This window comes from Candidozyma pseudohaemuli (assembly GCF_003013735.1).
Source record: "Candidozyma pseudohaemuli strain B12108 chromosome Unknown scaffold00010, whole genome shotgun sequence".
Taxonomy (NCBI): Eukaryota; Fungi; Ascomycota; class Pichiomycetes; order Serinales; family Metschnikowiaceae; genus Candidozyma; species Candidozyma pseudohaemuli.
This window is the reverse complement of record NW_020194444.1, coordinates 295,393-321,381: the sequence shown is the minus strand read 5'-3', so window position 1 is coordinate 321,381 and position 25,989 is coordinate 295,393. Positions and strand designations below refer to the sequence as shown.

The 25,989-nt window shown below is 48.4% G+C and overlaps 8 protein-coding genes across 8 annotated transcripts; 3 read left to right on the top strand and 5 right to left on the bottom strand.

Moving 5' to 3' along the window:
* Positions 1–995: 995 nt before the first annotated feature.
* Positions 996–3,749, top strand: C7M61_003773 (uncharacterized protein; the record flags this gene model as incomplete). Its single annotated transcript, XM_024859108.1, has 1 exon — positions 996–3,749. The coding sequence occupies one exon, from the start codon at positions 996–998 to the stop codon at positions 3,747–3,749; it is 2,754 nt and encodes a 917-aa protein (XP_024712782.1).
* Positions 3,750–3,837: 88 nt separating this feature from the next.
* On the bottom strand, positions 3,838–4,680 carry C7M61_003772 (Mn(2+) transporter; the record flags this gene model as incomplete). Its single annotated transcript, XM_024859107.1, has 1 exon — positions 3,838–4,680. One exon carries the CDS (start codon positions 4,678–4,680, stop codon positions 3,838–3,840), a length of 843 nt encoding a protein of 280 aa, XP_024712781.1.
* Positions 4,681–7,047: 2,367 nt separating this feature from the next.
* On the bottom strand, positions 7,048–7,921 carry C7M61_003771 (uncharacterized protein; the record flags this gene model as incomplete). The annotated part of the gene is made up of 2 exons (XM_024859106.1): positions 7,048–7,074; positions 7,109–7,921. The coding sequence occupies 2 exons, from the start codon at positions 7,919–7,921 to the stop codon at positions 7,048–7,050; spliced, it is 840 nt and encodes a 279-aa protein (XP_024712780.1).
* A 1,218-nt stretch (positions 7,922–9,139) lies between these two features.
* On the top strand, positions 9,140–12,029 carry C7M61_003770 (uncharacterized protein; the record flags this gene model as incomplete). The annotated part of the gene is made up of 2 exons (XM_024859105.1): positions 9,140–11,294; positions 11,365–12,029. The coding sequence occupies 2 exons, from the start codon at positions 9,140–9,142 to the stop codon at positions 12,027–12,029; spliced, it is 2,820 nt and encodes a 939-aa protein (XP_024712779.1).
* An 80-nt stretch (positions 12,030–12,109) lies between these two features.
* On the bottom strand, positions 12,110–16,729 carry C7M61_003769 (uncharacterized protein; the record flags this gene model as incomplete). The annotated part of the gene is made up of 2 exons (XM_024859104.1): positions 12,110–12,288; positions 13,705–16,729. The coding sequence occupies 2 exons, from the start codon at positions 16,727–16,729 to the stop codon at positions 12,110–12,112; spliced, it is 3,204 nt and encodes a 1,067-aa protein (XP_024712778.1).
* A 2,358-nt stretch (positions 16,730–19,087) lies between these two features.
* Positions 19,088–20,846, top strand: C7M61_003768 (putative asparagine synthase; the record flags this gene model as incomplete). Its single annotated transcript, XM_024859103.1, has 2 exons — positions 19,088–20,788; positions 20,817–20,846. 2 exons carry the CDS (start codon positions 19,088–19,090, stop codon positions 20,844–20,846), a joined length of 1,731 nt encoding a protein of 576 aa, XP_024712777.1.
* A 145-nt stretch (positions 20,847–20,991) lies between these two features.
* C7M61_003767 (PaaI family thioesterase) lies at positions 20,992–21,696 on the bottom strand (the record flags this gene model as incomplete). The annotated part of the gene is made up of 1 exon (XM_024859102.1): positions 20,992–21,696. The coding sequence occupies one exon, from the start codon at positions 21,694–21,696 to the stop codon at positions 20,992–20,994; it is 705 nt and encodes a 234-aa protein (XP_024712776.1).
* A 1,156-nt stretch (positions 21,697–22,852) lies between these two features.
* C7M61_003766 (uncharacterized protein) lies at positions 22,853–23,656 on the bottom strand (the record flags this gene model as incomplete). The annotated part of the gene is made up of 1 exon (XM_024859101.1): positions 22,853–23,656. The coding sequence occupies one exon, from the start codon at positions 23,654–23,656 to the stop codon at positions 22,853–22,855; it is 804 nt and encodes a 267-aa protein (XP_024712775.1).
* Between the last annotated feature and the right edge of the window lie 2,333 nt (positions 23,657–25,989).

Sequence of the window (25,989 nt, the reverse complement as noted above, 5' to 3'; positions counted from 1 at the left end):
CAATTAACATCAAAACCTAAAAATTGAGCATACCACACCCAAAGCTCCACTCTTTATCTTCAGCCAACGCTTATTTCTTCATCACCAGGATACGCCTGTACCGCTTCCCTCGACACCAACCACCACTGAACCACATCTCCATTTCCTATAACCTCAACTACACCTCCCTTCCTCTCCTTCTGCCTCCTTCAGTTGCCCTCCACGACCCTCTTCCCACCCCCTCCTTATTTTTCCCAATCCAGCGGATCTCCCCACGCCTCGGTGCCAGATCACCAGCCATTGTTACCTTCTCAGAATGGTGCTATTGTTACCCCAGGTCATCGCACAAAGTGTAAACATCAGCCGTTCCGTGGGGTGTCCATAGTAACTTGGAGATTGAGATTTTGAGGAAATGGATGACCAGGGGAAAAAAAGACTGTTTTGCCAAAATTCACTTGTGACGATCCCAGATCTCATCCTCGGCTGCTTCCTCGGTTGCAACTTCAGCAACCACTTCATCGCACCATCAAACCGTGAATTTCCACCATTTTCTAAACATCATTAACTTCACTCTCCACCCTCTTTCCACCCACTTCTCTCTATTCCTTATAATACTACTCTCCTTTAGTCCCCTCGTATTCTAAATATGGGGAAGTGCGTCTGCAGCCAGCAAGCGGCTCAACCAGCATACCACATACGCCCAACCGACCACCAAAAAGATCAAACTTCACGAAATCCCAAAAACACAAAGTAATCCAAAATCCCTCCCTCCAAAAAAAGCACCCTTTTCAGATCTCACCTGCATTCACGCCGTTGCCCGAGATCCTCCTAATCCATCGATCGCATGTGCGACTCATCCAAACATCTACAACTACAACTATAAAAAGGCACCATCCCCCAGATTCCACCAACACACTTTTTTAAAAGCCTAAAAGCCACGTACGCTGCAACCCACGCAGTGCACCCCTAATTCCTAATATCTCCCCGAAAAACACCCCACCACATCCCCATCCACCATGGCTGAAACAGCCGTATCCGGTCATGCCGAAATCATCCAGAGCATTTTAACACAAAACCCTCAACTCCGGCCCAAGGGCCCCGACGACGGCTTCGACTCCCGTACCTCCATGAGAAACAAGGCTCTTCTGGCGCTTCGGCTCGTGCCTATAGTGGGAAAAGTCGTTCCAGCAGTGGACCACAAGAAGGAGCTCATAGAAAAGCTCAAGCACCAGCAGAAAACAGCCGTCACGTTCAAGGAGTGGTACGCGATCCTGGCCGAGTTGGACGAGCTCTTGGGCAACAACATGTGGAAGTTGGACCCCCAGCTGCCCTACTATGACCACGATACCGTGTACAAGAACCTCCAGGAGCTCAGGAACGCCCGTTTGCTGAAGGACTACAATCTTTTGTTGTACTTGATCAGAACGAAATGGACCAGAAACGTCGGCAACATGGGCGACATCGACTTGTTCCGCCATTCTCACGTTGGCACCAAGAAGCTTATCGAAGAGTTCATCGAGGAGTGCCAGCTCTCGCTAGACTTCTTGACCAGCGACCCGGACGTCAACCTCGACGACAGATACCTCCTTGGCATGTTGATCCAGACGCGTAAGAACATCGGACGAACGGCGCTTTTGCTCTCGGGCGGTTCGACGTTTGGCGTTTCCCACATTGGCGTCTTGATAGCGCTTTTGGAGACGAACTTGATGCCCAGGATCATTCTGGGCTCGTCCTCGGGCTCTATTTTCGCCAGTATGTTGTGCTGCAACACCAACGACGAGTTGACCGAGTTGTTGTCGCTGATAACCGAGCAGAAACTCAATATCTTTGGCTCGCTGGACCCGAAAGAGGGCACCTTCAAGCGCTTCTTGGAGCGCGTCAGCCACATGCTCAAATTTGGCACTATTTTCGATATCAAGGGTCTTCAGGAAACAATGCGTGAGTTTGTGGGTGATTTGACATTTAGAGAGGCCTACAACAGAACAGGCAAGATCCTTAACATCACGGTTTCGCCTGCCTCCATGCACGAGCAAACCAGACTCTTGAACTACCTTTCGGCGCCCAACTGCTTGATTTGGTCTGCTGTGAGTGCATCTTGCTCCCTTCCAGGCATCTTCCCTTCTTCCTCCATTTACGAAAAGAACCCTAGAACTGGAGAGATCCGTGAATGGAACAACGATGTCTCGCTGAAATACGTCGACGGCTCCGTGGACGGTGATCTTCCGATCTTGCGTTTGTCAGAGATGTTCAATGTTGACCATATCATTGCCGTCCAGATCAACCCTCATGTTTCGCCCATTCTTCGACTTTCCGTGGGCGCTGCCTCTGGAAACGTCGAAAATGAATTCAGTGAAGCTATCAGAAACGTGCTCAATAATTGCTACGACTTCATTGCCTGCGAAATTATCCACTACCTCCAGATCATCCACGAAATGGATGTCTCGAAGAACTTGGCCATGAAGGCTATCTCCTTGTTATCCCAGCAGTACTCTGGAGACATCACCATCTTGCCAGAACTCAACTTCTCCGATTTCCCCAAGGTTTTTGAGAACCCTAAGCCCGAGTTTTTGGTTGACTTCCTCCTCAGAGGAGCCCGTGCATGCTGGCCCAAAATCAGCCGAATCAACAACCACTGTGGAGTTGAGTTCCATCTAGACAAGGCCATTACCAGGCTTCGTGGTCGTGTGATTGCATCTTCCAACAACAGGATCACCTACAATAGCACATCCATGAACCCCAGCAATTCGGATATGTTGAAGAACGGTGAAATGAACTCCTACCTTATCAGCTACCCGGTGTTCAACAAGGAGCCTAGAGAAGAGGAGAGGCAGTGCCCAGAACTTCCACAAATCAGAAGACACAACACCACCACTAATGCCAGCATCTACACACCGAAGGAGAGAGTACCCAGACAGAAGAAACGAGACAGGTTCACCTCGATGTTCAACGGCAAGGGCAAGGGGATCTTGAAAGGCAAGTCAACGACTTCATTACTGTCTATGAACCGGAACCTCGATCGAGGCGTTGGCAGCGAGCCTTCTGCGGGACAGGAGCTTGCGATTCCTTCCATCGAAGGCTATGATTCCTCATTGGACGAGCACCAGAACGGTCGTACGATTCGTAAGGCGCTCAGTTCGGGTAACTTCCAGGTAGACTCTGTTCCACAGAGCCCCATCAAGCTCCGCAGCAGCCCCAAAGACGACAAGTCTGTTCATTACTTTGACTCCGACAAGGCCTCGTTGTACTCCACGTCCGGCAAGAAGCTCGAACGGGTACGAAGCCAGGAGATCAGAGAGAAAGCCAATCTCCCTCGTTCACTGGGAACCACTGGAAGCAGCACGTACTTGGCTCTCAACAGGCTGAGAGAGAATCTGACGTCGTACAGCCCTCAAACCAGCCAGGCATTTATGCAGCTTGGCTACGACAACGAGATGATTGAGCTGATGAAGACGCTCAATCTGCCTGACTTGCGGAGACTGATGTCGAAGACCCGAATGCTGTCGATGCGCCAGCGTCACCACACCCGGTCGCTTCTGGGACCAGCTGGAAACCAGGCATATTTTGACCGCAGCAATGGGGCCACGACGCCCACTCCGCTCAACAAAGCGCCTGTCTTTGATAAGGAAGTGAGCGATTCTGGCCAGTCGAAGGACGCCAGCGGACAGGTTCTGTCGGACAACGATGCCGATACAGAGGTTGACGATGGTAAGAAGGAAGGCGAGGAGCGGCCCGAGGAGGACTCCGAGGGGGAGTTCTTTCCCTGCGAATGAAGGAAGGGACCCCAGGGTCGATAATCAGGGTCGATTGTTCCAGGTAGTTTTGTGTCCTAGGGACAAAGCATAATGTCATAAATCGTTATTAATGTGCGCCGGCGACGGAGAAGAGGATGGGAAGCACCATGCCGCCGACGGTCAAGATCAACTCGGTGGAGGAGAAGGCCTGGGCCTGGGGCTTGGCGGACTCGATGTCCTTGCCCTTGCGCTCCAAGACCTCCATCATGACGTGGATCACGGAGTACAAGAAGGTGCCGCCGCTAAATAGAAGCAAGATGCCCAAGACCAAGGGCGAGTCCAAGTGGAACGTGGAGATGATGCCGTAGGTGAGTAGCGAGGATGTGGGCGTGGACAAGGCGAACAAGAGGAGGTGGAAGTTGACCACGTTCTGGGAGAAGCCCTCTGTATGGAGCACCACGGCCAAGCTGAAGGCGGTGGGGAGCTTGTGGATGATGATCATGAAGAACAAGAACATGTGGAAGGAGTTTTCGTGGAAAAACGACAGGCCCAAGGCGATGCCGTCGACGCAGCTGTGCAAAATGAGGCCAATTGTCAAGGTGGAATGCAACGTGCTTTCGAGGCGAGCCTTCCAGGAGCTTTCGTCCGAGTACTGGGACGGACTGGAGTCTTTGATCACCGTGTACTGGTCGACAAAGAACATCAACATGAAGCCGACCAAGAGCGACGTGCCTGCGACGGTCGACGTCAGCAAAATGTGGGGCCCTGCGCCACGTCCCTCGAAGATCGTCTCGGCGCCCTCTGGAATCACCAAAACCAACACGGTACCCACCAAAATGCCCATACTGGCGACGATAACCAGATCAAGCTGATGAAGCGGCAAACCAAACTTCCACGGAAGAAAGCCTGCTGCAAACAGCGTGGCTGCCATGAACACCGCCAAGAGAAAGAGCACAAGGAGGTCGGGCATGGGGTTGATTCAGGAAAAAGAAGTGGTTGGTTTGAGAAACGCGAGGTGGGAATCGGTGTGTAGATATAGTGCGATGTGCCAAGACCCTGTGCATGGGTGGTTCTTCACATTTAGATGTGATGTTTTGGGTGGTTTTGGAATTATGGAGTTGATGGAATTGATAAATGGCCTGTCGAATGTCGGTCATTGCTTTTGTGGGATTGGCTTATTGAATGTGTGGATTGGACTTAGGTGGGCTGGGTCTTATCGGTGCAGGTGGCTAGTGAGGTACCGAGCCGGTATGCCATTGAGGTTATGGAAAGTGGCATTGTTTCTTGGGATGGTTTTGGATTTGTGGGCTATTTTTTATTTTTTTAAAGGAGTTGGTGGTTTTGGTGTTTCTGAGGCGGATGGAGAGAAATTTCAGGGTTTTTGGGTTCGGCGACTTGTGGCCAATTTGTGTCACTAGATCTCGCCGATGTCTCAGATCGGTGCGTCGGATCCAGCGGGCTGGTGCGATCTGGGGTTCCACGACATTGGGACTTTTCGAGGGCGGGAGATTTGGTACTGGTGGGTGTTTTGGCTCTCTGGGAGTTTTGTTATATTTTTTTTGCTAATTTTTTTGTATCTTTTCGTGGAGCTATGGCTTGTTGAATTTTGGGATGGTTTTCAGGTGACAATGGGTGTTCTCTTTAGCGTAGTGTATCAGTCTTCTTGGTTGTTTATTCCTAAGGAAAAAAATAAGGTATTGGTCAGTTAGGCGAGTCTATGTAATGATGCAATTGGCAATTGTTGGTAATGTTTCTCTGACTTGGTTGATAGTACTGAACAGATCCCACTACGTTCATGAAGCTCAAACGCACATATCGAATCGAAACTATTATAAAGACATTAGCATTAGCATTACTCAAACAAGGAATCCAAAAAGAATGTTTTCTTTGGAATGCTTCATGGAGAAGATTATCATGGTTATTACCCAGTGCTTTAGCTCTCGTGCATTTTGGGTGCGAATAGTACCACCCACATAAGATCTAATACGTCTGTAGAAGCCGAGCAAGGCGACAACAAATTATCTAAAAAAATACTCCAGTAATCTGATGGTGACAAAAAAGAGAAAAGTTAGTTTCAAAATATTCTGGCTGATCTTGAAATTGAGATACTCATCGGGGGAACTACATTCCGGCTGGGACTAGTAATATAAATCTCCGTCGAACCTTCTGTGAGGTTTGGTTTTGCAATGGTCTCTGCTTCCTTTGATTATTCACACACACAAGTTTTTTAAGTAATTACAATTCACATTATTGCTGAGACTTACGAGAATATGATCCCCAGTGTCTTCAAGGTAGGGATAGTGCGAATATGAGATATGAGGAGGTTCTAGGAAAGGGACTGTTGAATTGATTTTTCAACGTATTCGTAATTCTGAGACAGTCCTGGTGGCGCTTTGTTTTCAATTTTACAAACTTCACTTATAAAAACGCTAGGAATTTACGATGGGGCTATTGGCTTTCGAATTGAGCTCATCAGATACACCAAGTTCCATGGTATAATCGGAGGTTACTTCTCCTGTGATTCTGGTAAATTCGGGAACGCGTTTGAGTCGTCGAAAATACCTACAGTTTCATCAACTTGGCGTATATCAATAGTCAATGCACTTATTGAAGACGATGTCTCACTCGTGCTTTTGGCTGCGAAAGTGTCACATTATCACGACATTTATCTCGACCATTCAACAATGTAAACACGACAAACAATTATCAAAAAAAATACTCCAGTCATCTTTGACATTCAATAAATGTGTCTAAAATAACCAAAAGCTCTTAGCTAGTATCAGAAGTCAGTGAACCCTAGGGTTCAACAACCACTTATTGAAGAATCATAGTATTGAAGGCATCAAATGTCCACAGTCTAAGACTACATTCCATATGTGACTCGGAATTTTGTCTAAATTATGCTAATCTATAATTTTCAGATTCGCTTCCCAAATGTCTAGGTATCTTTGGTAGCGAGTTCCCTCGTCTCTCATCTCAAACGTCCATATACCCCCACCTTAGCTTTTCTTCCCATTTTTTACCTTCAGACCCTTTTGTCTGGAAGGACATTTCCGACGTGGGTGACTCTTGTCGCCACATTTAGTGCAGCCCCTGAACTCACATTCCAAGAGCGAGTGGTCGGTCGTGTAACATATGCTGCAGTATCTAGCGCAGAATTTAATTGAGCAAGACATATCTTCACCGTCGGGAACAATGCTTTTAGGTGCATAAGATGAGTATTCCTTGATGCATTCCCCGTAATACTTTTCATGCGCAGCAGCACTTGCGATAAGATATTCGATCGCTCCCTCTCGAGGTTTAACCAGTGAAGCTCTGACGATTTCTTTAAACTTCTCTAGAAAGATTTGTTGGTCTCTGTAATCTTTTTTGTTATATTTTAGATTGGTGAGGTACACCTCCACTGTTCCTCTTTTCGGAGGAATCTTTCCCAGAACAAGGTCGATCTGGACGTTGGAATAACAAAACTCCGTTGTATCATCTTGGTGAGGTAACTCTTCCCACAGAGTGACAGTATCCGCCGGTTGCAAAAAGAAATCTTTAAAGAAGTGCTTGGGAGAAAATGGTCTTTTATGGAGAACAACCATCCATAGGAAGTTTTCAGGCTTGATGCTCTTGGTCAACAGGAAATGTCTGGACTCATCCTGGGGGTCGACGAATTTTTGGTCAAGTAGAAGCTGAACAAGAGTCTCTATGACTTGATCAATTTCTGGAGTAAAGTCATCATTGGCTTCCTCTCCGCTCAACCTGGTATAGATCAATTTGATACAACTTCTTTCCAACGCTCCCAGGAAGTGGACCTTAGAGCCAATGATCCTTGCGTTGCCGATGAGCGCATTTACAATCGCATCTTCAGCGGTTTTTTTGAGTTCCTCTTTAATATTTGGCCTCTCATTGTCAGAAAGCGTCTCTGGATCAGGCTTTTCGGGATGCTCTAAGGAGAGTCTCTCGAAAGCCTCTAAATCGTCTGGTCGTAGCTCCTTCCACCTAAGCTTCGCCTCCCTATAGTTCTGCCAGCCAAATTCACGAAGTATAGCTGTCATCTCGTAATCCAGCATCCCACTCTCATTTGACACGTCCATCTTGTAGGTTATGCTATTATGAGGAAGGTCATTCAATTCCGAGCACACCGTCTCCCTGGACGCCCCTTGCATCACGATTTGCTTCACCTGGTTTTGGACAAAGTAGGAGGCATCCTGGTAACCGACCATGGCTTGTCTTAGAAGATAATCCATATTGTCCTGATGTTTCTCGTGTGGATCGCTGAAATTCGGATCGACCAGTTTGTGTGACGTAGCAATCCATTCAGTGGGAAACTCGATTTCATCGCTCTGTGGTTCAGGCGTCTTTGTTGTCTTTTGGTTCTTTCCCCGATTCAGAGGCTGTGGATTGACAGGTTTGGGGGAACGGTTTTTTCCCTTTCGGGTGGGCCTTTTTTCAATAGTCATGGAAACGTGAAAATCAGTGTGGATTTGTGTGGGTTTGTGTGTATTTGTGTGGGTGTTTATGGCATTTCGTGGAGAATGATGGAGTAGGTCTCAGTTATCGGTGAGGTAGATAACGCGAATGAGGTAACATGATGGAGTTCTGGAAAAATAGCATGAAAGGGACTGAAATTACTTTATAGTAAAATCACCAGGATCTTTGTAATTCGAGAACTCATTATAATTTGAGTGAAACAATAGTTCTAAAAAGGTTGTAAAATAAACATTTAGGTTGTGGGTTTCCCAAATAGTTGTCAGATCCATGCAAGCGCTGGATTCAATAAAACGAAAGAATCGACTCACTTTTAGCTAATTAACAGTGAATATGAACCTTTAAAGCTAAGTCTTCAATTTGAGGGAATTTTCAAGGTTTCTTTGCAATTGTTGAAGAAGATGTCTTGCGTCATTTTGGCTGCGAAACTGGGACCTCGAAACGACATTTACCTCTCTCTGTAAACGGAGTGAAATTTGGTAAACAATTAGTGAAAAAAATAGTCACATCATCTTTGAAAATCAAAATATAGCATCAAATTATTCAAGGTTATTCATAGCAAGCTGTTAACGAAATATCCCTATAATCGAACCCACACCTACCTCTGTTATATATGGGGAAGACATACCAATAAAGACCCATTCCCCAAATCACCAAACAAAATAGATTTCACATAATTTCCAGAAACATTGTAGTTCATATATTTACGTAAATTTCCCAAACCACCGCCAAATCAGCCCTTTTCCTAAATCACCTTTCACCCCACCATCACCTTCTCGTGTACTCCATAGTGCGATATCAACTACACCTTCTTTTACGTCAAACCCACACCACATCCCAGGATTGGGGTTTCCCTGGACCGTTACCCCGCATAACCAAAAACTATATAAGTCCGCCAGAATCCCCCTTCAATTTCCCAAAATTCCACAACCCAGTCCACACCAACGCGTCTAATGGAGAAGGACGAGGAGGCCTACGAAGCCGGAATCGAGGCGGCCATCTCCCGCTTCAAGAAAAAAGACTACAGTCGGTGCCTCGGCTTGCTCAATGAGCTTGTGCTGCATCTTCAGGAGACGCTGCCTTCGGAAATCACGAAAATCAGGAAGTACTACAATCTCACACCTAGACCGCTAATGGGGGTCCCATGCCATCCCAGACTCCTTTCTGTGTTGGATCACAGAGCCGCTACATACGAGAAATTGGGCAATTTGCCTAGGGCCTTGAAAGACGCCCAAAAGGCCATGACTTTGGACCCTTTGGACCCGAAGGGATACCTTAGAGCAGCTAAGCTCTGGGGCAAGGAGGGCAAGGACGTGGACGCGTACAAGGCGCTTCAAAGGGGCATTTACACTATCGACCGGGCGCTAGAGAAGCACGACGTGCCGATTTCTCAGAACTTGCTTAACCAGCTCAGGACCAAGTATGGCGAGCTCAACCGACAACTCAAACGGAAACGGCTGGCTTCTGAGGCGTCTTTAAAGAAACCTACCCCTGAGGATAGCATAAAGAAAGCAAAGAGCTTTTCTGCATCGGGTCTCCAGCGTAAACTCGACGAGATGTTGCCTCTTCCACGCTCCTCGTCAGCGCCACAGGCACTTGAACCAAGACATATTCCAAAATCATCTTCGGACCCGCTTGAACGTCTACCTGTGGACTTAATTGAGCAGATTTTTCTGTATCTTCCCGTCAGAAGCTTGCTTCGCTCGCATTTGGTCTGCAAAGACTGGTATGCTCTCTTGACATCAATGCCCAGTTTGTACAGCGACATCTTCTCTCTCCGCCACCGAGGAACCGCTCCAGAGTACTTTGGCGGCTTAAAGCTCATGAAAAAGGTGTCTCAGTACTCCTACCAGAAATCTGTCTGCTCAGTAAAGCTCTGGTCGACTTATGACGCCATCCATCTCGGACGCATTCTAGAAAACATCGTGTCTGACGAAACTCTCAAGCTTCGAAAGTTGGAGATTGTGAACAGAGACTTCAGCTGGCAGCTTCTCTTGAACAAATTGGAGAAATGCAAGTGGAAGCTTGAAAATCTCAGCACAATCGAGAAGTTGAGATTCGTGATTAACAGGCCCTTGGTGAATCCTCAGCTCCTATTACATTTATACCCACAGCTCACCGAATTGGACCTTGTTGTGGCCGATGAAGTGGCAAATATTCCATACGATACTTTGACACCGACATCCGATATTTACAAAAAGTTTCTTCAAGAGCTGAGTGCCACTACCTCGCTGGAGTCACTCAAAGGTCTCTCCTATATCAATCAGGAATCTTACATTATCATAAGGCCACTTGCGCAGCCGCAGCTTTTGAAACTCCGGTTCCCAGCTCTCACTAGGTTGACGTTTGTTGGTGTCAATTTCAAAAACTTAACGCATGAGTTCGGGGAGTTCATTTGTTGCTGTGACCAGCTCGAAAACCTATACTTGGAAAAGAATGAGCAGCTTCCGATAAGGACCCTCTTGAGGCTTTTGCAACTATTTGAGGCAAAATTCAAACTCAAACGTCTTACCATCAGAGAGGAGGGCGAACTGAGACACTCAAATTTGAACGATGTTGAGGAGGACTCCTTGCCATGCTTGTCTGAACTAGAGCACTTGGACATCTATGGCTCGTCCTTGTCATCAAAAGGCCTCCTCAAACTACTTACGATTGCGAACGCAGGATTCAAGCTTTCATCGCTAAATTTGGGCAAATCCCGCTTCGTTTTCTTCCGCCGTGATCAGTTTGTCACTGGCCACGAGGTTCTTGAGTTTTCCCTGGTGTTTCAAATCGCACCACACCTCCAAACGCTTTACTTGAACGAAATGGACATTGACAACCTCTCGATGAAGCTTCTCCACAACGATCTAGCCAATGCATGCGGCTACGATAACATCAAGCTCAAGAAACTTGACCTCTCATTTTGCCAAAAAATCAATGGAATTGGTATCATGAACTTGCTCAACTTTTCCAGTTCGCAGCCATCCAACCCCAAGACCCTACATTTGGACGAGCTCATCCTCGATGGCCTCGATATACACAAGGGCTCAAGCAACCTCCTCATGAATAAAGAAATCGTCAAGTTAATCAGAAACGACCCGACGAAGACCACATGGATGCAAAAAGGTGTCAATACGCTCGTGCCGTGATTACAGCTGATATGTGCGCGACACTACCGAAAAATACCCACGATGAGATGCCTATCTCAGAAAGTGGAACAAGATACCCAGGAGAATGGCGCCAGTGACCCGTCAGGCTTCTAAGAAAATTAAGTTCACCGATGACGGTGAGCTTCCCGAGAACCATGAGCCCATTACAGTCGACAAATCCGAGTCAGAGCCCGAGGAGAGCGAGTCCGATTCCGACTCAGACGAGGCTCCAGAGGAAGAGTCGATCTCAGCATCCAAGGCCAAGACGCTCAAACAGCAAAAAGAGCAGGAAAAGCTAGAACAGGAAAGACGCAAGCAGGAAAAGCAAAAGAGAAAAGAGCAGGATCTCGTATACCAACAGCAGCAGCAGGAAAAGAAGAAGCGTCTCGAAGAGCTCGTGGCGTCGCAGGAATTGCCTGACTTGCTTCCGGAAGAGCTTCTTCAGGAGGTCAGCTCTACGCCGGAGCAGCCCCAGGGCAAGCACATGAGAACAGAGGATCTCGAGAACGAGTACGCCGAGATGAGAAAGAAGGCCAAGTTGGAGAAGCTCAAGCAGCTCAAGCAGCAGCGGACGCTGGCGATCAAGAAAGGCCCCGTGCACGTGCAAGTGCAGCTGTTTGGGCTGACCAAAAAATCGGTGCCCAAGGCCGACCCCAAGGTGGTTGAAAGCAAGAGCAGCTGGCTCAACAGAGACTCCTTGAGAAGAAAATAGCATCAGCATCCCATAACCTTGTATATTATTGGCGAGGTGGCACGCTGCCCCGCCCCCAGCATGACCTATACACGTTGTAGCTACTGGCCCACGCCTAGTCTTTCGTTTCTTCCCGCCAAAGATGGTTCTTTGAATGTGATGGTAGGAACGGTTTTATCCTCCTGATGCAGATCGATTTGCGTTTCATTCTGTGACTTTTGTTCTGCCACCGAATCGTCATATTCTAGCACGTCCTCTGGAGTGAGTTTGATGGTTGTAGCTGGACGACGTAACATGTTGTTGATGTGCGATTGAGATGTAGTGAGCAGGAATGGTGATATGGGGATGGAGGGATGGTGGATTTCTTTTTTTTTTTTTGAAATGAACGAAACTTGATAAATGATAGTTGTAGTGTTGAATGAAATATTTTAGGGTTGAAAAATGTAGGTTTTGATGTAGGGCAGTGTGGAACTCCAGACTACAGGTTATATATGGCGTAACAGGAAGGTGAGAAGACCTCGATATTTGAAAAATGGCATCTTTTTTGGAATTATAAATGGCATATTTTTTGGAATTGCTGTTTATGGCAAGTTTAACTGGAAACTCAAATTCAAGCATTCCTTGCGGTTCTAGAGTCCCTGGGTCTGTTCTGCTATTGTGAGACGTCACTTTCAGGCAATCTTAGGAAGCCCTCTACATTTCATAAACCACAACTAAAGCCCAAACTGATATAATCTTGATAATATGCTACTGAATAAGATGCTAACTTTGTGCTCGAATAGATTATAAATCTTTTGGTTAAGGCTTTGAGCCATAATCTTTCCACCATCACAAGCCTTCCATCTCCATCCCATGGTATCTCTTGCACTGGACTATCTTAAACCTTAAGATTTTTCATTTTTTCGCTGTTTTCGCCATCTTTGAGTATGAGGGACTCAGTTTTGATTTGTAATACTAGCTGGATTATTGCCATGCCTTGTATCAGCCCAGTACATGTCCTTCATTTTCACCATCTAAGCTCCTCCTCACCCTACAAATTATGTAATGCATTCGAGGAGGAAACATGAACGCTTTTTTCGCCAGTGGCACTCAGTAATTGAGAGTAACGTCATAAGCTTTGGGTACATGCAATTAGTCAAATCAATTCAAGATACTCGTCACAATAAATCATACTATTGTTCCGTTTCTGTATTCATAATCTCTGTTCCCCTTTTTTTTTTCACAATACTCGAGTAACAGATTTCAATCTGAACGCTGAGATCATTCCGTAAGGTTGATTCTGAATGCACCTTTCCCCAGAACCGCCTCCAAATCAACCATCTTCACTTTCACATTTCACCAAACATAAGAAAACACCAGAATACAATGAAAATTAAAACAATTGCAAGATTTTCCTAAACCAATATTGCCTGAACCCTCAAAACTACTTCCCCAAGGCCTAACACTTCATACACCTACAAATCAATCATCAATTCATATTTCACAAAACTCAAGAATACATCACAATACAATTAAATTCAAAATATTTTAAAACCTTCCTTATTTTTCTCAACACCTCTCCAAACCACTCCCCATTGCCTACTTCTACACCTCCTCATCTAAATCAATGCCTAAACTAGCATCTAAATCAATCGTTACTAAACAGATAAACAGGGTATAAATGTTGGCTCACGCCTGGTCTACTCCCACGAGAGACGGAAGTCCTTCTGGAAAGCACCTTTATCAGTGTACTCCTCCAAGTCAAGCACCTCCACGGTCTTATTGTAATAGTCAAAGCTCACGGTCTGGTTGTTGAATCTCACAGACGAAGGCTCCTCGTCCACACCCAAAATCACCACCGACGCCAAGGGCTGCTCGATCTCGTAATCACCGTAAGCAGAAGAAGTAAGAACACCATCGCCAGCCACAAATTCCACCGTGGTCGAGTTGCCCACAGGGTACGAGATTCCGTCATCCGAGTACAAAGACCCCAGGGCCGTACCCTCGATGCCCAACGGCACAAGAAGCGTCCAGGAATTATTTCTCGACTCTGCCGTGGTGTAGCCGGGATCCTGGAGCGGAATAATGTGGCCTCCACGGATATGGAGCGGAATGTGGCCGAGTGGAGCGTCCAAGGTCTCGTTTTTGCCGTCTGTGACGTTCACCTGCTCGTAGGTGTACCAGTCGTAGTAGAGGTCGGTGACGTTGGCGCCGGGGAAGACACCATCAACTTCAGAAACGTTTGGCTGGAGAACTGGGGTCACCAAAAGGGCGTCTCCTACGAAAAACTGCCTGTCTGCGTCAGAAAGAGCAGGGTCGTCTGGGAACTCCCACGAAAGGGCCCTAAGAACGGGAACACCGGTTTCAGAAGCCTCCTTGAGCAAAGTGTAGTAGTACGGCAAAAGCAGGTACCGGATGTCCATGGTGATCTTGGAGTGCTCAAGCACATCCGCCCACACATAGGGTTCCTGGTCTATGGCGCCCAAGACGTTGTGGTTCCGGTAGAACGGGAAAAAAGCACCCAATTGCATCCAGCGGGAGCACAATTCCAAGTCGGCGTTGCCGTTGAAGCCGCAGACGTCCACGCCAAAGAAAGGAATACCCGAAAGACCCAAGGTGAGCGCCTGAGGTATCGAGTAGTAAGCGTACGTGAAGTTGGACCAGTTGTCGCCGCCCCAGTGGCCCGCATAGGCGCCCAGGCCGGAAAAGGTCGATCTGGAGATGATGAAGGGACGCTTTTTGGGCTGGATTTCGGTGAGGGCATGGTAGGTAGCGTTGGTCTGGAGATAGCCGTACAAATTGTGGATATCGTATTCGACGGAGCCGTCGGCATGGGTGGCGTTTGGCGAAACGGCATGAGCGGCAAGATCGTGGCCCTCCTGGGCGTTGTTGAGCACGTAAGGTGGGTAGTTGATGTTGCCTTTTCCGTCTTGCTTGAAGTTGAGGAAGACCGAGGAATTGGAGCCATTGGAGGCCGTGGAGTTCAGCACGATCAGGGCGTTCCAGCCCGTCTGGTTGTAGGAGAGAACCTGCAAAAACTGCTTGTACTCCGTGGCGTTGGATTTGGCGAATCCCTCAGGGAACTGTTTTTGCAACCCTCCGTACTCAAAAGGCGCCAGAACGGGATTGTCCTGGACGTTTCCGGATCCACACGAGCCCACGCAGAACGAAGAGGCCTCGTTCATGTCGAGCCAGATTCCGTCGTACTCGATCTCGTCCCGCCAGTCCTCCAAAGCGTCCTTCCACCATTCGTACGTACTGTTAGCGAGGAAGTCAGGGAACACAGTGTAGCCCGGCCACACGGCGCCGATGTAGAGGGAGCCGTCCGGGTTCTTCAAAAAAACGTCTTTTTCGACGCCGTCGTGGAAAACCGTGTAGTTGTTGTCGGTTTGGTTGGTAGGGTTGGGGTAGTATATAGCAGCATCCACTAAGGGAATGTACTTCTGGTCGCCGTCGTGCAAGTCTGCAAGGAAGCTTTGGAACTTGTCAAGTGGGTACTTGACGGGGTCGTTGGTGAAGTCCTTGAACGCTGCCATGTAGTCCAAGTCGGTCCAGATGGTTTCAAGCTGGAGATCAGCACCGGCGAATTGGTCCACTACACCCTGCAAATCATCCACAGAAGAGTACCCCCAGCGTGACTGGTGGTATCCCAAGGCCCAATACGGCTGGAGAGCCGGTTTTCCAACTTCCGTGACGTACTGCTGGATCACATCCTTGGGAGTAGGGCCTGCGAAGAAGTAGAGGTCAATTACACCATTGAGCGCTCTCCACGTAAGAGCCTCCTCTTCAATGACGACCTCCTGGGGCGCCAGAGACCTCCACCAGACGCCGTGTGTGTACGACTTGTTGAGCGGTGTAAAGTCCTCGTAGAAGCTCAGATTTGAGACGGTGGAGTTTCCGAGCGTCAGGTTCGTCAGATTGCCCCATTGCACGCCGGGATAGCGGGTTTCGTTGACGGGGCCCTGGTGGGCGTTTGTTTCGCTCAAATTGGCGTATCTCTGGTCGATGTAGAACGGATGGACGCCGTAGATGTTGCCGTCTACTGGATTAGCGGCGTCGTTGGCATAGAGCGTTCTGACGGTGCCAGGCGGATTCGTGAAACCCTTGACGGCCTCGCCCAAACCGGTAATTACGTGGCCCTCGGGAAGAGAGGTGTTGAATTGCACGAACTGGTTGGAAAAGACGAGCGGGTTGCCTTTGGTGGAAAAGAGCACGTCTGCGTTCAGTTTGCGGACCACCTCGAACCAGAACAGCTCGTTGACGGCGGAGTGGCGGAAAACGAGGTCAGAATTAAAAGAAGTGGAGTTGGAGGCCTCGGGTTCAGGCACCAAATCGGACGAAAGCTTGTAGACATCGGTGAGGTTCCTAGGCTCAATGTGCACCAGAAGCCTGGACTCCAGCTGATATTCAACCTCAAGCTTCAAAACGTCGTAGTCAAAGCCGTAGAGGTCGGTTTCCTTCTGCAAACGGAGGAATCCCGAGAGGCCTCTGGAGGATCTCGATACATTCAACAACTGGTATCCCGAAGCCTCCTCGTTAGCGTCCACGGACGACTTGTTAAGCACATTAGGCAATTGCGAAACGCCCCACGTCCACGATTCCGGAAAGCTTTTGGTGGAATTGTCGTCGCCAGTGGCATTGGCCTGGATGAGGTTTTCCACAAACGTCGAGTTGGGAAGCAGGCTGGGCACGGCAGCAGAGAGTGCCACGGCCAGACAAAGCGAAACCGTCCACAACTTCATTTTTGGCTTTGCCAGGATTCATGCCGCCTCGGCCGTATATAAGGCTCCGGTGGGGTCCAATTGGTTGCGGTCATTGCTCCACGGTGCATGGGCCGAAGCGGGCGGGGCCAAAAAGAAGCCCAGGGTAATTTTTGGAAACTAAGCGAGTGGGCCAATCCTTGATGGCGTAGCTCCCTTCGCTGGTTCAGTACCCCATAATCTTCTTCATCGCTACCCTCCTTGGCTGCGAAATTGGCTGCAATCCACCGCAAACGATCCTCAATACCCGCCAAGCAGCTCCGTCCGAATCGAGCAACGCTGCTGCTCAATGGAGCAGGGTGTGATTGTGTGACAGCGCCCCGCCGCAACCGTTGCAAAATGCCAGGGCCCAGAAGCGCCGGGCTCGGGGAAACTCCGACGATTCCGAGGCTGTTGTGGCGGGGCAGGGTGGGTTTGCTGTGGCTGGTGGGGGCTTTTTGCGGGCTTTTGGCGGGGCAGCACGGGCGGAGGAGCAGGGGCCGGAAAATGGCAGGGTTGGTTTGGCAAAAATTGTGGTGTGGGTTTTTTGGCATGACGTAAAGGTTAATGGGACGGTGCATGGTGGAGGCATTGCGGCGTTGGTTGCGGCGCCGCGAGGTTTAAGCATTGAGCCGATGGGAGTTATTGGAAGAGTACGTGGAAGAGGTGGTTATTTGGTGAAACTTGCTACGTTGGTAATTGACGTTGGCAATTGACGTTATTGGTGTTTATGGGCTTTTTGGGGTTTTGTGTCTACCGTTTACTGTACCATTCGGTATATGGTATATGGTGTATGAGGATGGGGAGGGAGGGGCCGGGGATTCCGTTGAATTCCGAGAACACCATGGGAGCACTTCGGCTTCCGTTTCGGGCACATATTGCGGCTTCGTTTCCACGGATGAGCGGCTCAGGTCATCTTTTGGATTGATCGGTTCGGCTTATTCTGAGGCACTTAGTCCATGGGTGCGAGAGTAGTAAAGGGAGAACAGTGAAGATGAATTTCAGCAAATCTTCATAATAGTCGTATCTTTAAGAATTGATAAACATCGGTAGAAATCGAAAAGTTGAATTTTTGATAATCTATCCGTTTTGGCTCGATGTGGCCTAATACGGTCAATGGGCCTCAGGCCTTAATGCCTCAGGATCGGTCGCTTCGGCACGCTGACGTAATGTGACAGCACGTCAAACCTTCTCTATTTACCCTCGATTCGGTCAACACAAACAAACGGTCCCATTCGCATTGTAGCGGTTTTGTTCTTTTCAGGACGTTTTTCGAGAAGTGGATCGGGATGTTTACAAATACCGCTGCCACGCGGGCTATTTGGGTTATAATTAGAGCTTCCATTGCAGCGCCGGTAGGGGTGTTTTTTCGGTACATGTTGATGTATTTCCGTATCGAGCAAATTGCGATGGATGGGGTGCCCTAGGCGGGATGTGGTCATTTTGTTTGGATGGAGGCTAATTGGTAGCTCATTTACGGTTTGTGGAGTGTGGGTGTCAATTGATGATGTAGATGCTGAATTTCCCATTTGAACAGTTTTTGAAACGAATGAAATAAACTCAAGAATGGCTGTTTTACTTCTCTGGTCCACTCATGTCGCTTGTGTTTGATCTAAAGGCGTCATGGATTCTTCAGCTGGACATTATTGGCGATATGTGGTGCACTTTTCTCATTAAACACTTCTATTTGAACAAAAACTGAAAGATCGGTAGAATTGTCGAATTCAACTCCCCCATTCAAGTATTGATAATCTCCACTGGTACATCATTGGGACCTGGAATCTAGAACGCTGGACAACTGTTGAGGCCGAGGGGAAGAAAAGTGGAAACAGTAAAATTGGAAAACAATCGTGTTGTTTGCACTAATTCCAATATTGTGCTTGTGTTTGTAATAATTTCAAGTCCAAAGTAGTAGATCCCTTCTCCATTCGGAATCTTGTCGAACCCATTATCCAACTAAGACAAGGGAGGGTTAGAAAATAGCATTTAAATACAAGAGCAAAAAAAGGTAAAATACCACAATAATGGATAATGAGCTCTTTCAAAACAGACCTGCAAACTCGCTTGTTCAACTGCACCATTCTATCTCCTTTGTTCTGTCCCTCACCTTCATGTCGATGCCGATACCTATGCCTTGATACCAGATAAGCCACCACACCCAAGGCACCAAAATCACCAAAACCCCCACAACCAAACCCCACAGTACACCACCAAATCAGCCAGACTCCCCAATCCCCATTCTATTCTCTTTTTATTTTTTTTTTTTTCCCCCTTCATCTCTTATTCCACCATTTGCAGCCACCTGCCTCGCCTGTACCCCGGAAATTTCGCAGCCGCGATGGCCTCGAGGACCAAGTCCCGATGTGTGGGATATTTCTAGCGGTAAACAGCGCCACCACGCCGCTGAAGCTCGAGCCAAAACGGTACTCGGCAGCCGAAATTGCCCACGTCGTCGGCGCCCGCGTGGCGCTCCAAACGGCCCCCTCGGCGCTCGACAAACAGAAGGTGGAAAACGCCCAAAACATCCGGCAACGACAAAACGAACTTGGACGCCTCAGCGTGAAGAACCACGGGGAAAGAATCGCTCAGTTGCAGCGGGAAATTGCAGAAATGCTGGTTGTTTCGGCCCTGGAGGCGGTTGGGCCCGATTTGGATGGAACCTTGGTGGATATCATGGCCAGGGGTCCCGATTACGCTGAGTTGTGGGAGGCGAAAATGGGCGATTGGTTTGTTTTCGGCTTGAGCTCGGTGCTTTCGTTGAGACAGCCGTTTGCCGTGCAGCCGTGGACGGACGAACGGTACGTTTTTCAGTTCAACGGAGAGCTCTACAACGAGGGGTGTTTTGATGGGAATGATGGGGAATTTGCGTTTCAGGCAGTTGAGGCGGCAACGGGGGACATTGAAGCCCTAGGGACCGCCCTCTCCACCCTCAATGGCGAGTTTGCGTTCGTTCTTACCGACAAATCCGCCAAAACGGTGTTTTTCGGAAAAGACCACATCGGCAAACGGTCCCTCTTGTACTCCACTGCAAACGGCTTGGCCGTGGGCTCCGTCTTGAGCCATTTGCCCGAGGACAAGCTCGTGGAGTGTGAGCCTGGAGTGTTATACGCCTATGATGTGGAAAACGAGAAACTCTCCAAAACACCATATCCAAAGCAGCTACGCTTGGACGCCGTTTCTGGGGAAGCCTTCAGCAAAGGATACGACGAAACGGCGTTTTTCGTGGACCAGCTCCACTCACACCTCAAGAACGCTTGTCTGGTTCGTCAAAAGACGGTCCACCCTCTACATGCTACACAAACACAGGTGGCTGTTTTGTTCAGCGGGGGCCTTGATTGCACTGTATTGGCTTCCTTGATTGCCGAAAACTACGAATCGCTCGGCGAGCCCGTCAAAATCGATCTTCTCACCGTCGGTTTCGAGAACCCCAGAACAGGCCTTTCTGCGCTGGAGTCGCCGGACCGCAAACTCTCCGAGCAGCTGTGGTTTGAGCTATCGAAAAAATTCAAAAACTCCACCGTCTCCTTCCGTTTGGTCCAGGTGGACGTTTCGTACGCTGAGTGGCTTTCTCACAAGAACAGGGTGCTCGACCTTATCCGCCCTACGGCCACGGAAATGGACCTTTCGATCGGCATAGCGTTTTATTTCGCCAGCAGGCCGGGCGTCTTTACCGCCTTGACGATGGAGGACGTGCCCGAGTGGCCAGAATTCCAAAAGAATCGGGATTCCTACGTCTCCTCGGAAAAGTACACTTCCAACGCCAAAGTGCTCTTCTCGGGCCTCGGCGCCGACGAGCTCTACGGAGGGTACTCCCGCCACGAGGCTGTTTTCGACTCTCTACGTGAAAACGCCGCTCCAGAAACCGTCCACGCTTTATACGACGAACTCTCAAAATCGCTCCACCACGACATAACAGCCATCTACAACCGCAACCTCGGCAGAGACGACCGGGCCATTTCCAGCTGGGGCAAGGAGCTCCGGTACCCGTACTTAGACAGCGCTGTGGTTGAGTTTCTGGCGAGTTTGGCACCCCACTACAAAGTCCAGTTCGGCTGGACCACCGTGAAAACCAAAAAAGGCGAAAAACGAGCCAAACTCTATTCTCGAAAGTATCTTCTAAGGCAGCTTTGCCATGCACTTGGGCTCCCCATGGCGGCGGAGGAGGTCAAACGGGCGATTCAGTTCGGAGCCAAACTGGCCAAACTCGAGGTGGGCCAGAGCAAGACCAAAGGCACGGAACGAGCCGCCCAATAAATATAGTTAAATTAGGACCGTGCAGCCACGGCCTCCTTGGCCTGGTTGTGGAGGTCCTCGACCCATTTGGGCTCGATCACAAGACATTCAGCTTCCGTCAATAAGTTCTCCTTGGACTCGACAAACTCAGCGATATCGCCGTCGATCTCCGCGTCCAAGTCCACACGGTACACCTGGCCCTTGGTGATGCACTTGCGGCCCTTTTTGTTGACAAACGTGCACTTGATCAAGACGTACAGATTGACGAAGCACGGCTTCAAGTACTTGATGTTCAAGTTGGCGGTCACGCCTTTCTTCGAATGGAAGTTCTGGAACGCCACGCGGCACGTCAACTCGTCCAACAACGTGGCCAAAAGCCCGCCGTGCACGATCTTCGGGTGTCCTGAGATCTTGGACCCCAATCTGAAAAATGTGTACCCCACGTTGTTTTCACCTTCCACGAGCTCCTCCACGTCCTCGAACGTCGTCAAGAACTTGTCGTCGATCAAGTACAACGAGCCCGACCTAAGCCCGATCTTGTCTGGACCAATAAGCGTGTCGCCAGTCAAATTAGGCCAGATGCTCTCGGAGATGTCACCACACTTTTTGTTCACCACAGCGTGCTTCTCCGCCAACGCCTGGTAGTACTGGTAGATTTTGTGGGAGTAGAGCTGTCCGGCATACTGCTCGTCGGCCACGACGCCGGCGGATTTGGGGGCTGTTTCGCTTTGAGTCATGGGGAGTAGTAGGATGAGATGGTGATAACGCGGGGTTTTTCGCAGCCGAGGATGCGCCCCACAGTGTGGAGGTGGACAAATGGGATTTGCAAAAATTTGCAAAAAACGGTGGAAGATTTGAATCGATGGTGGAAAAGAGGTTTCAGGAGAATGGTGTAAAATGGGATCTAGAGAATTTGTGCAAAAGTGTGGTCTAACGGAATTGGAGGCATGCTTAGATTAGAGCACGGCTGCAGAGATCCACTGGGGAGAACGGCTGCAAAATTCTGATCCACGGATACAAAAAGTAGACAAGAAAAAACGGTCACAACTATATATCTGCAAAATTGGTCTACAGATTTTGGTTGCAGAATTCTAAATACTGAAATTGGACGCATATTCATCCTGGAACATGGATGGAAAACCTTATCAAGGAGAACGGCTTCATATCCTGATCTACAGAAAAGGGATGCAAAAGTTGGACTAGAAAAATTGGTTGCAAGCCTATTTCCACGAAAAACGGTTTCATGAATGTGATCCAGAATATGGTTGCAAATTTTAATTACTGGAATTGAATGCATACTTAGACTAGAACATGGATGGTAAACCATATCAAAGAGAACGGCTTCAAATCCTGATCTACGGGAAAGTGATGCAAAAATTAGACTTAAAAAAATGGTTACAACCTCATATCTACAAAATTGCTCTACAGGATATGGCTGCAAAATTCTGACTACTAAGATTGAATCCATGATTACACTGGAACATAGATACAAAGATCCAACTAGGGAATATGACTGCAATATGGTTGCAAATTTTTGGTCATTAGAAAGGGGATGCAAAATTCTACGAAAAAATATTTCATTAATGTGTTTCACAGAATATGGTGCATCAGCTTGGTCTACAGAAATTGAATGCAAAGCTCAGACTGCAATGATCCAGCTAGCGAATATGGCTGCAAAATAGCTGCAAAATAGTGATCTAAGAGAAACTGTTGATCCACAGATAATGGTTGCAATTTAATCCATCCAAAATGTTTGCAAATTTACATCTACGGACGGTTGCAAAAAACCACCCAAATGACTCCTACGCCGACTTCCTCCTCCACAATCCAATTAACTATACTCCTAAACTATCCTCCCTTATCCTCCCCATACTCCCCTATCAAACCTTACCCCTACTTGCCCAAAACGCCCCCAAACACCTTCCGGAACGCCTCCTTGCCGCCGGTCTCGAAAACAGCCCCATGGCACATCACCAACCTGTCGAAATCCCAGCTATAAATATTTCTGAGCCCCTCGGCGCCGCTGGACGAGCCGGCGGCCTTGTTCATGAAGAATCGGCCCACTTTGCTGTCGGGATTCATGTACTTTGCCGGATACGAGAAGCCGTTGAAAACGCTGCCTTCGTGGCCCACCTCTTTGGAAAACTGCTCGTTCTCCTCGTCGCCACGCAAATTGAAAAGCAAGTCCGCCTGGAAAAGACTCTTCAGGTTCTTGTCGTACATGACAAGCTCCTTGTTGGCGTGGCTGGGGAGGTAGACAAACTCGAAATTATCCACAATCACAGGGTCCGTGATGCCAATCAGCTCGAGCGCCAGTTTATCGAGAATCTTGCCCTTGACGTCGGCCGTAATCACATGGTCAATGGGCGCCTCCAGCCCCAAATCCACACCCTCCATGGCGATGATCTTCAACGCTGGAAACTGCTGCTTGAACGATTTTGCAGCCATTGTGTGTTCCTTGTCGGGAACGATGACGTACGAAACCTGGGGTTCTTTTCCACCTGCCGAAAGCTCCAATGCCTTTTTCACGCCGTCGCCGTACGGCATCGCCAGCCACACCACGATGGAGCCGTTGTAGTTGAACAAGGCCATGCGAGCACCAAAGTTGATTTTGCCGAACCGGCGGAAGCCGCTCGAGCTGAGCACGATGCTGTCTGTGATTTTGCGGGAAACCACCTTGAGCGGGTCGGGGTACATGGTAAAAGATGGTGTGGTTTTGGGGGTTTTTGGGGAATTGCTTGGGCTTTAAGTAGAGGCTCCTGCAGATCCAGATGTTTGCTTATGTTGCGCCTCGAGGGCTGACGTGCCGAGGTGGCATGGTGAGGCTCAGGGGCAGCTTTGCATTGGGAATTAGCTTTAACTTTGGCTTTGGCTTTGGATTGGCATCGGCTGTGGGTTGATTTTTCAGGAGGTGATGAGCATCGTGAGATGAGCATCGCGAGATGGGTGATGCGGTCGAATGGAAGTTGCATTTTGGTTTTGGATTTTGATTTTTGGGAATTTGGATTGGACGGCTGCAATTGAGGCTCGACGGCGGATTAGTGATGGGTCAGGGTCTGGACGGTGTTTGGCTGATGAGGCGATGAGGCGATGAGGCTTGAACCGGAAGATGCTCGCTTCCGAGCCGCTCGATGGAGTTAGGACATTGCACGGCGAGGCCTTCTCTGCTTACAAAGTGAGGGAATGTGAAGGATGTCGGTGGTGGTGGGGTTTGAGGCAGTGGTGAGGTTGTTGGTGAAGGTTATGAAGAATCGATTGGATGGAGAAGGTGGTGAGTGGTACGCTGAGCTGGTGACCCATTTTGTGGAAGGAGAGTGAAAGCGGTTTCAATGAGTTTTTGACATTCTGAGGATTGAATCGAAATTGTGCCTCTGGTATTGCCATTGTCTCTATGGTCCCTTTTGGCTGCCCTGTGCTGAAATCTAACCTTGACTACCTTGCACCGCGAGGTACCTTCCATAGCGCCCTAGCATTTATAGACATAGAGAAATTGGCTTTAGACATAGATAAACTGACCTTAGACATATACTACTGTTTAAATACCTTGAAATCAAGACCATCATACACCGTTCGCTCTGGGCTGCCACCATGGGCACCGCACCTCCATCCAAGCCTCGTCTAAAGCACCAAGGTAGACGAGGTACATATATCTGCAAGGGCTACATAATTTTCTAGAACCCACATTTATTATCTAGCTTCGACCCTACCGGGGGCGAAAATCGATACGGCTGGTGCTTGGCCGGGGGCTTCCACGCAAGTGCCCCGCTTGTCGGGCCTCATAACCCTCGGAAGTCGGGCTGCCCTGGAGTTCTCCGAATGGGTGCAAAACGTCGATCTCGAGGCAGAACTAATGAACAGGTTTAGAAATGGGAGAACAGGTTTATAAATGGGTTAGATGATGAAGGAAATGGATGAAGTTTATGTGAAAGTGAGAGGTATCAGCTTTGGTCTAGGTTTTTGGTTCACTGGCGCTAATGACGTCTTTCCTGAACCACATACAACGTGCCACTAACTGTCCATCCCAATCTCTCCAATGAAGAAATCTACATCTTTTACACCACTAAATATAATAATGTTGAGTTCCACTGCCGTGGCATGGTCTAGGTTTTTAGGTCATGATGTCTTGGCAACGGTGCACGCTTGGCTGTGGATTAGATCTTGGTACCGTCTGAAAGTCCATAAATGTTCAATTACCACTATCTGAAAACCAAATCACTTCAATACATCGAATGCCAAAATCCTCATTGCCAATTCCACGCTGGATACCTGTTCCACCACATCTGAGACACTCTGAGACACTGAGACATCAAAAGCCACAAAACCGAACCAGTAACCCAACGACTCGGCCCGAGCCACAATGGACAATGCCAACAACGAAGAAAGAAATTTGAAGAAGTTCAAACTTCTCAGCAAATTGCCTCGGCTATGACAAATCACCGATCATGACTCAGCAATTCACACCCACCTTAGCGCCGTGCTGAAGGTCCCTGTGCCACACCTCCACAAATCAATAAACCAGATCGTCAATCCAGATATTCAAGCCAAACCTCCAGAATCACCCCCAATTCAATTGTCAAAACCAAAAACCCATTTTTCATCCTCCACAGCCGTCCTGTCCAGGGTGAAAAACCAATTCCGCCCGATGACCTCACCATTCTGTACGGCACTGTGGGGTGCATAACCCCCAGGTTCCTCCTGAAATATGGCAATACCAGGAGCTGAAAAACAAAAAGCCAATCTCTCCATAAATCCTTCAACTCAATGATTTCACAAAATTAAGCCAATAAATCCAAAACCAAATCCCAATAAACCATCCCTCAGCCCCACGCTGTCCCGCATTGTCCCGCACAGAAGCCTCACCCTAATGCAACGGTCCATCCACCACAATTTACCAGAAAGCCAATTCACAAACTCAAACAAAAATCCAAATTCACCTAAAAAGCATCTCCAAAATGAATTAATTAATTAACATCATTTCAATTTCCTCTTAGTCAAACCTTAAACCCCACTACCCCTCCGGCACCTCGGTG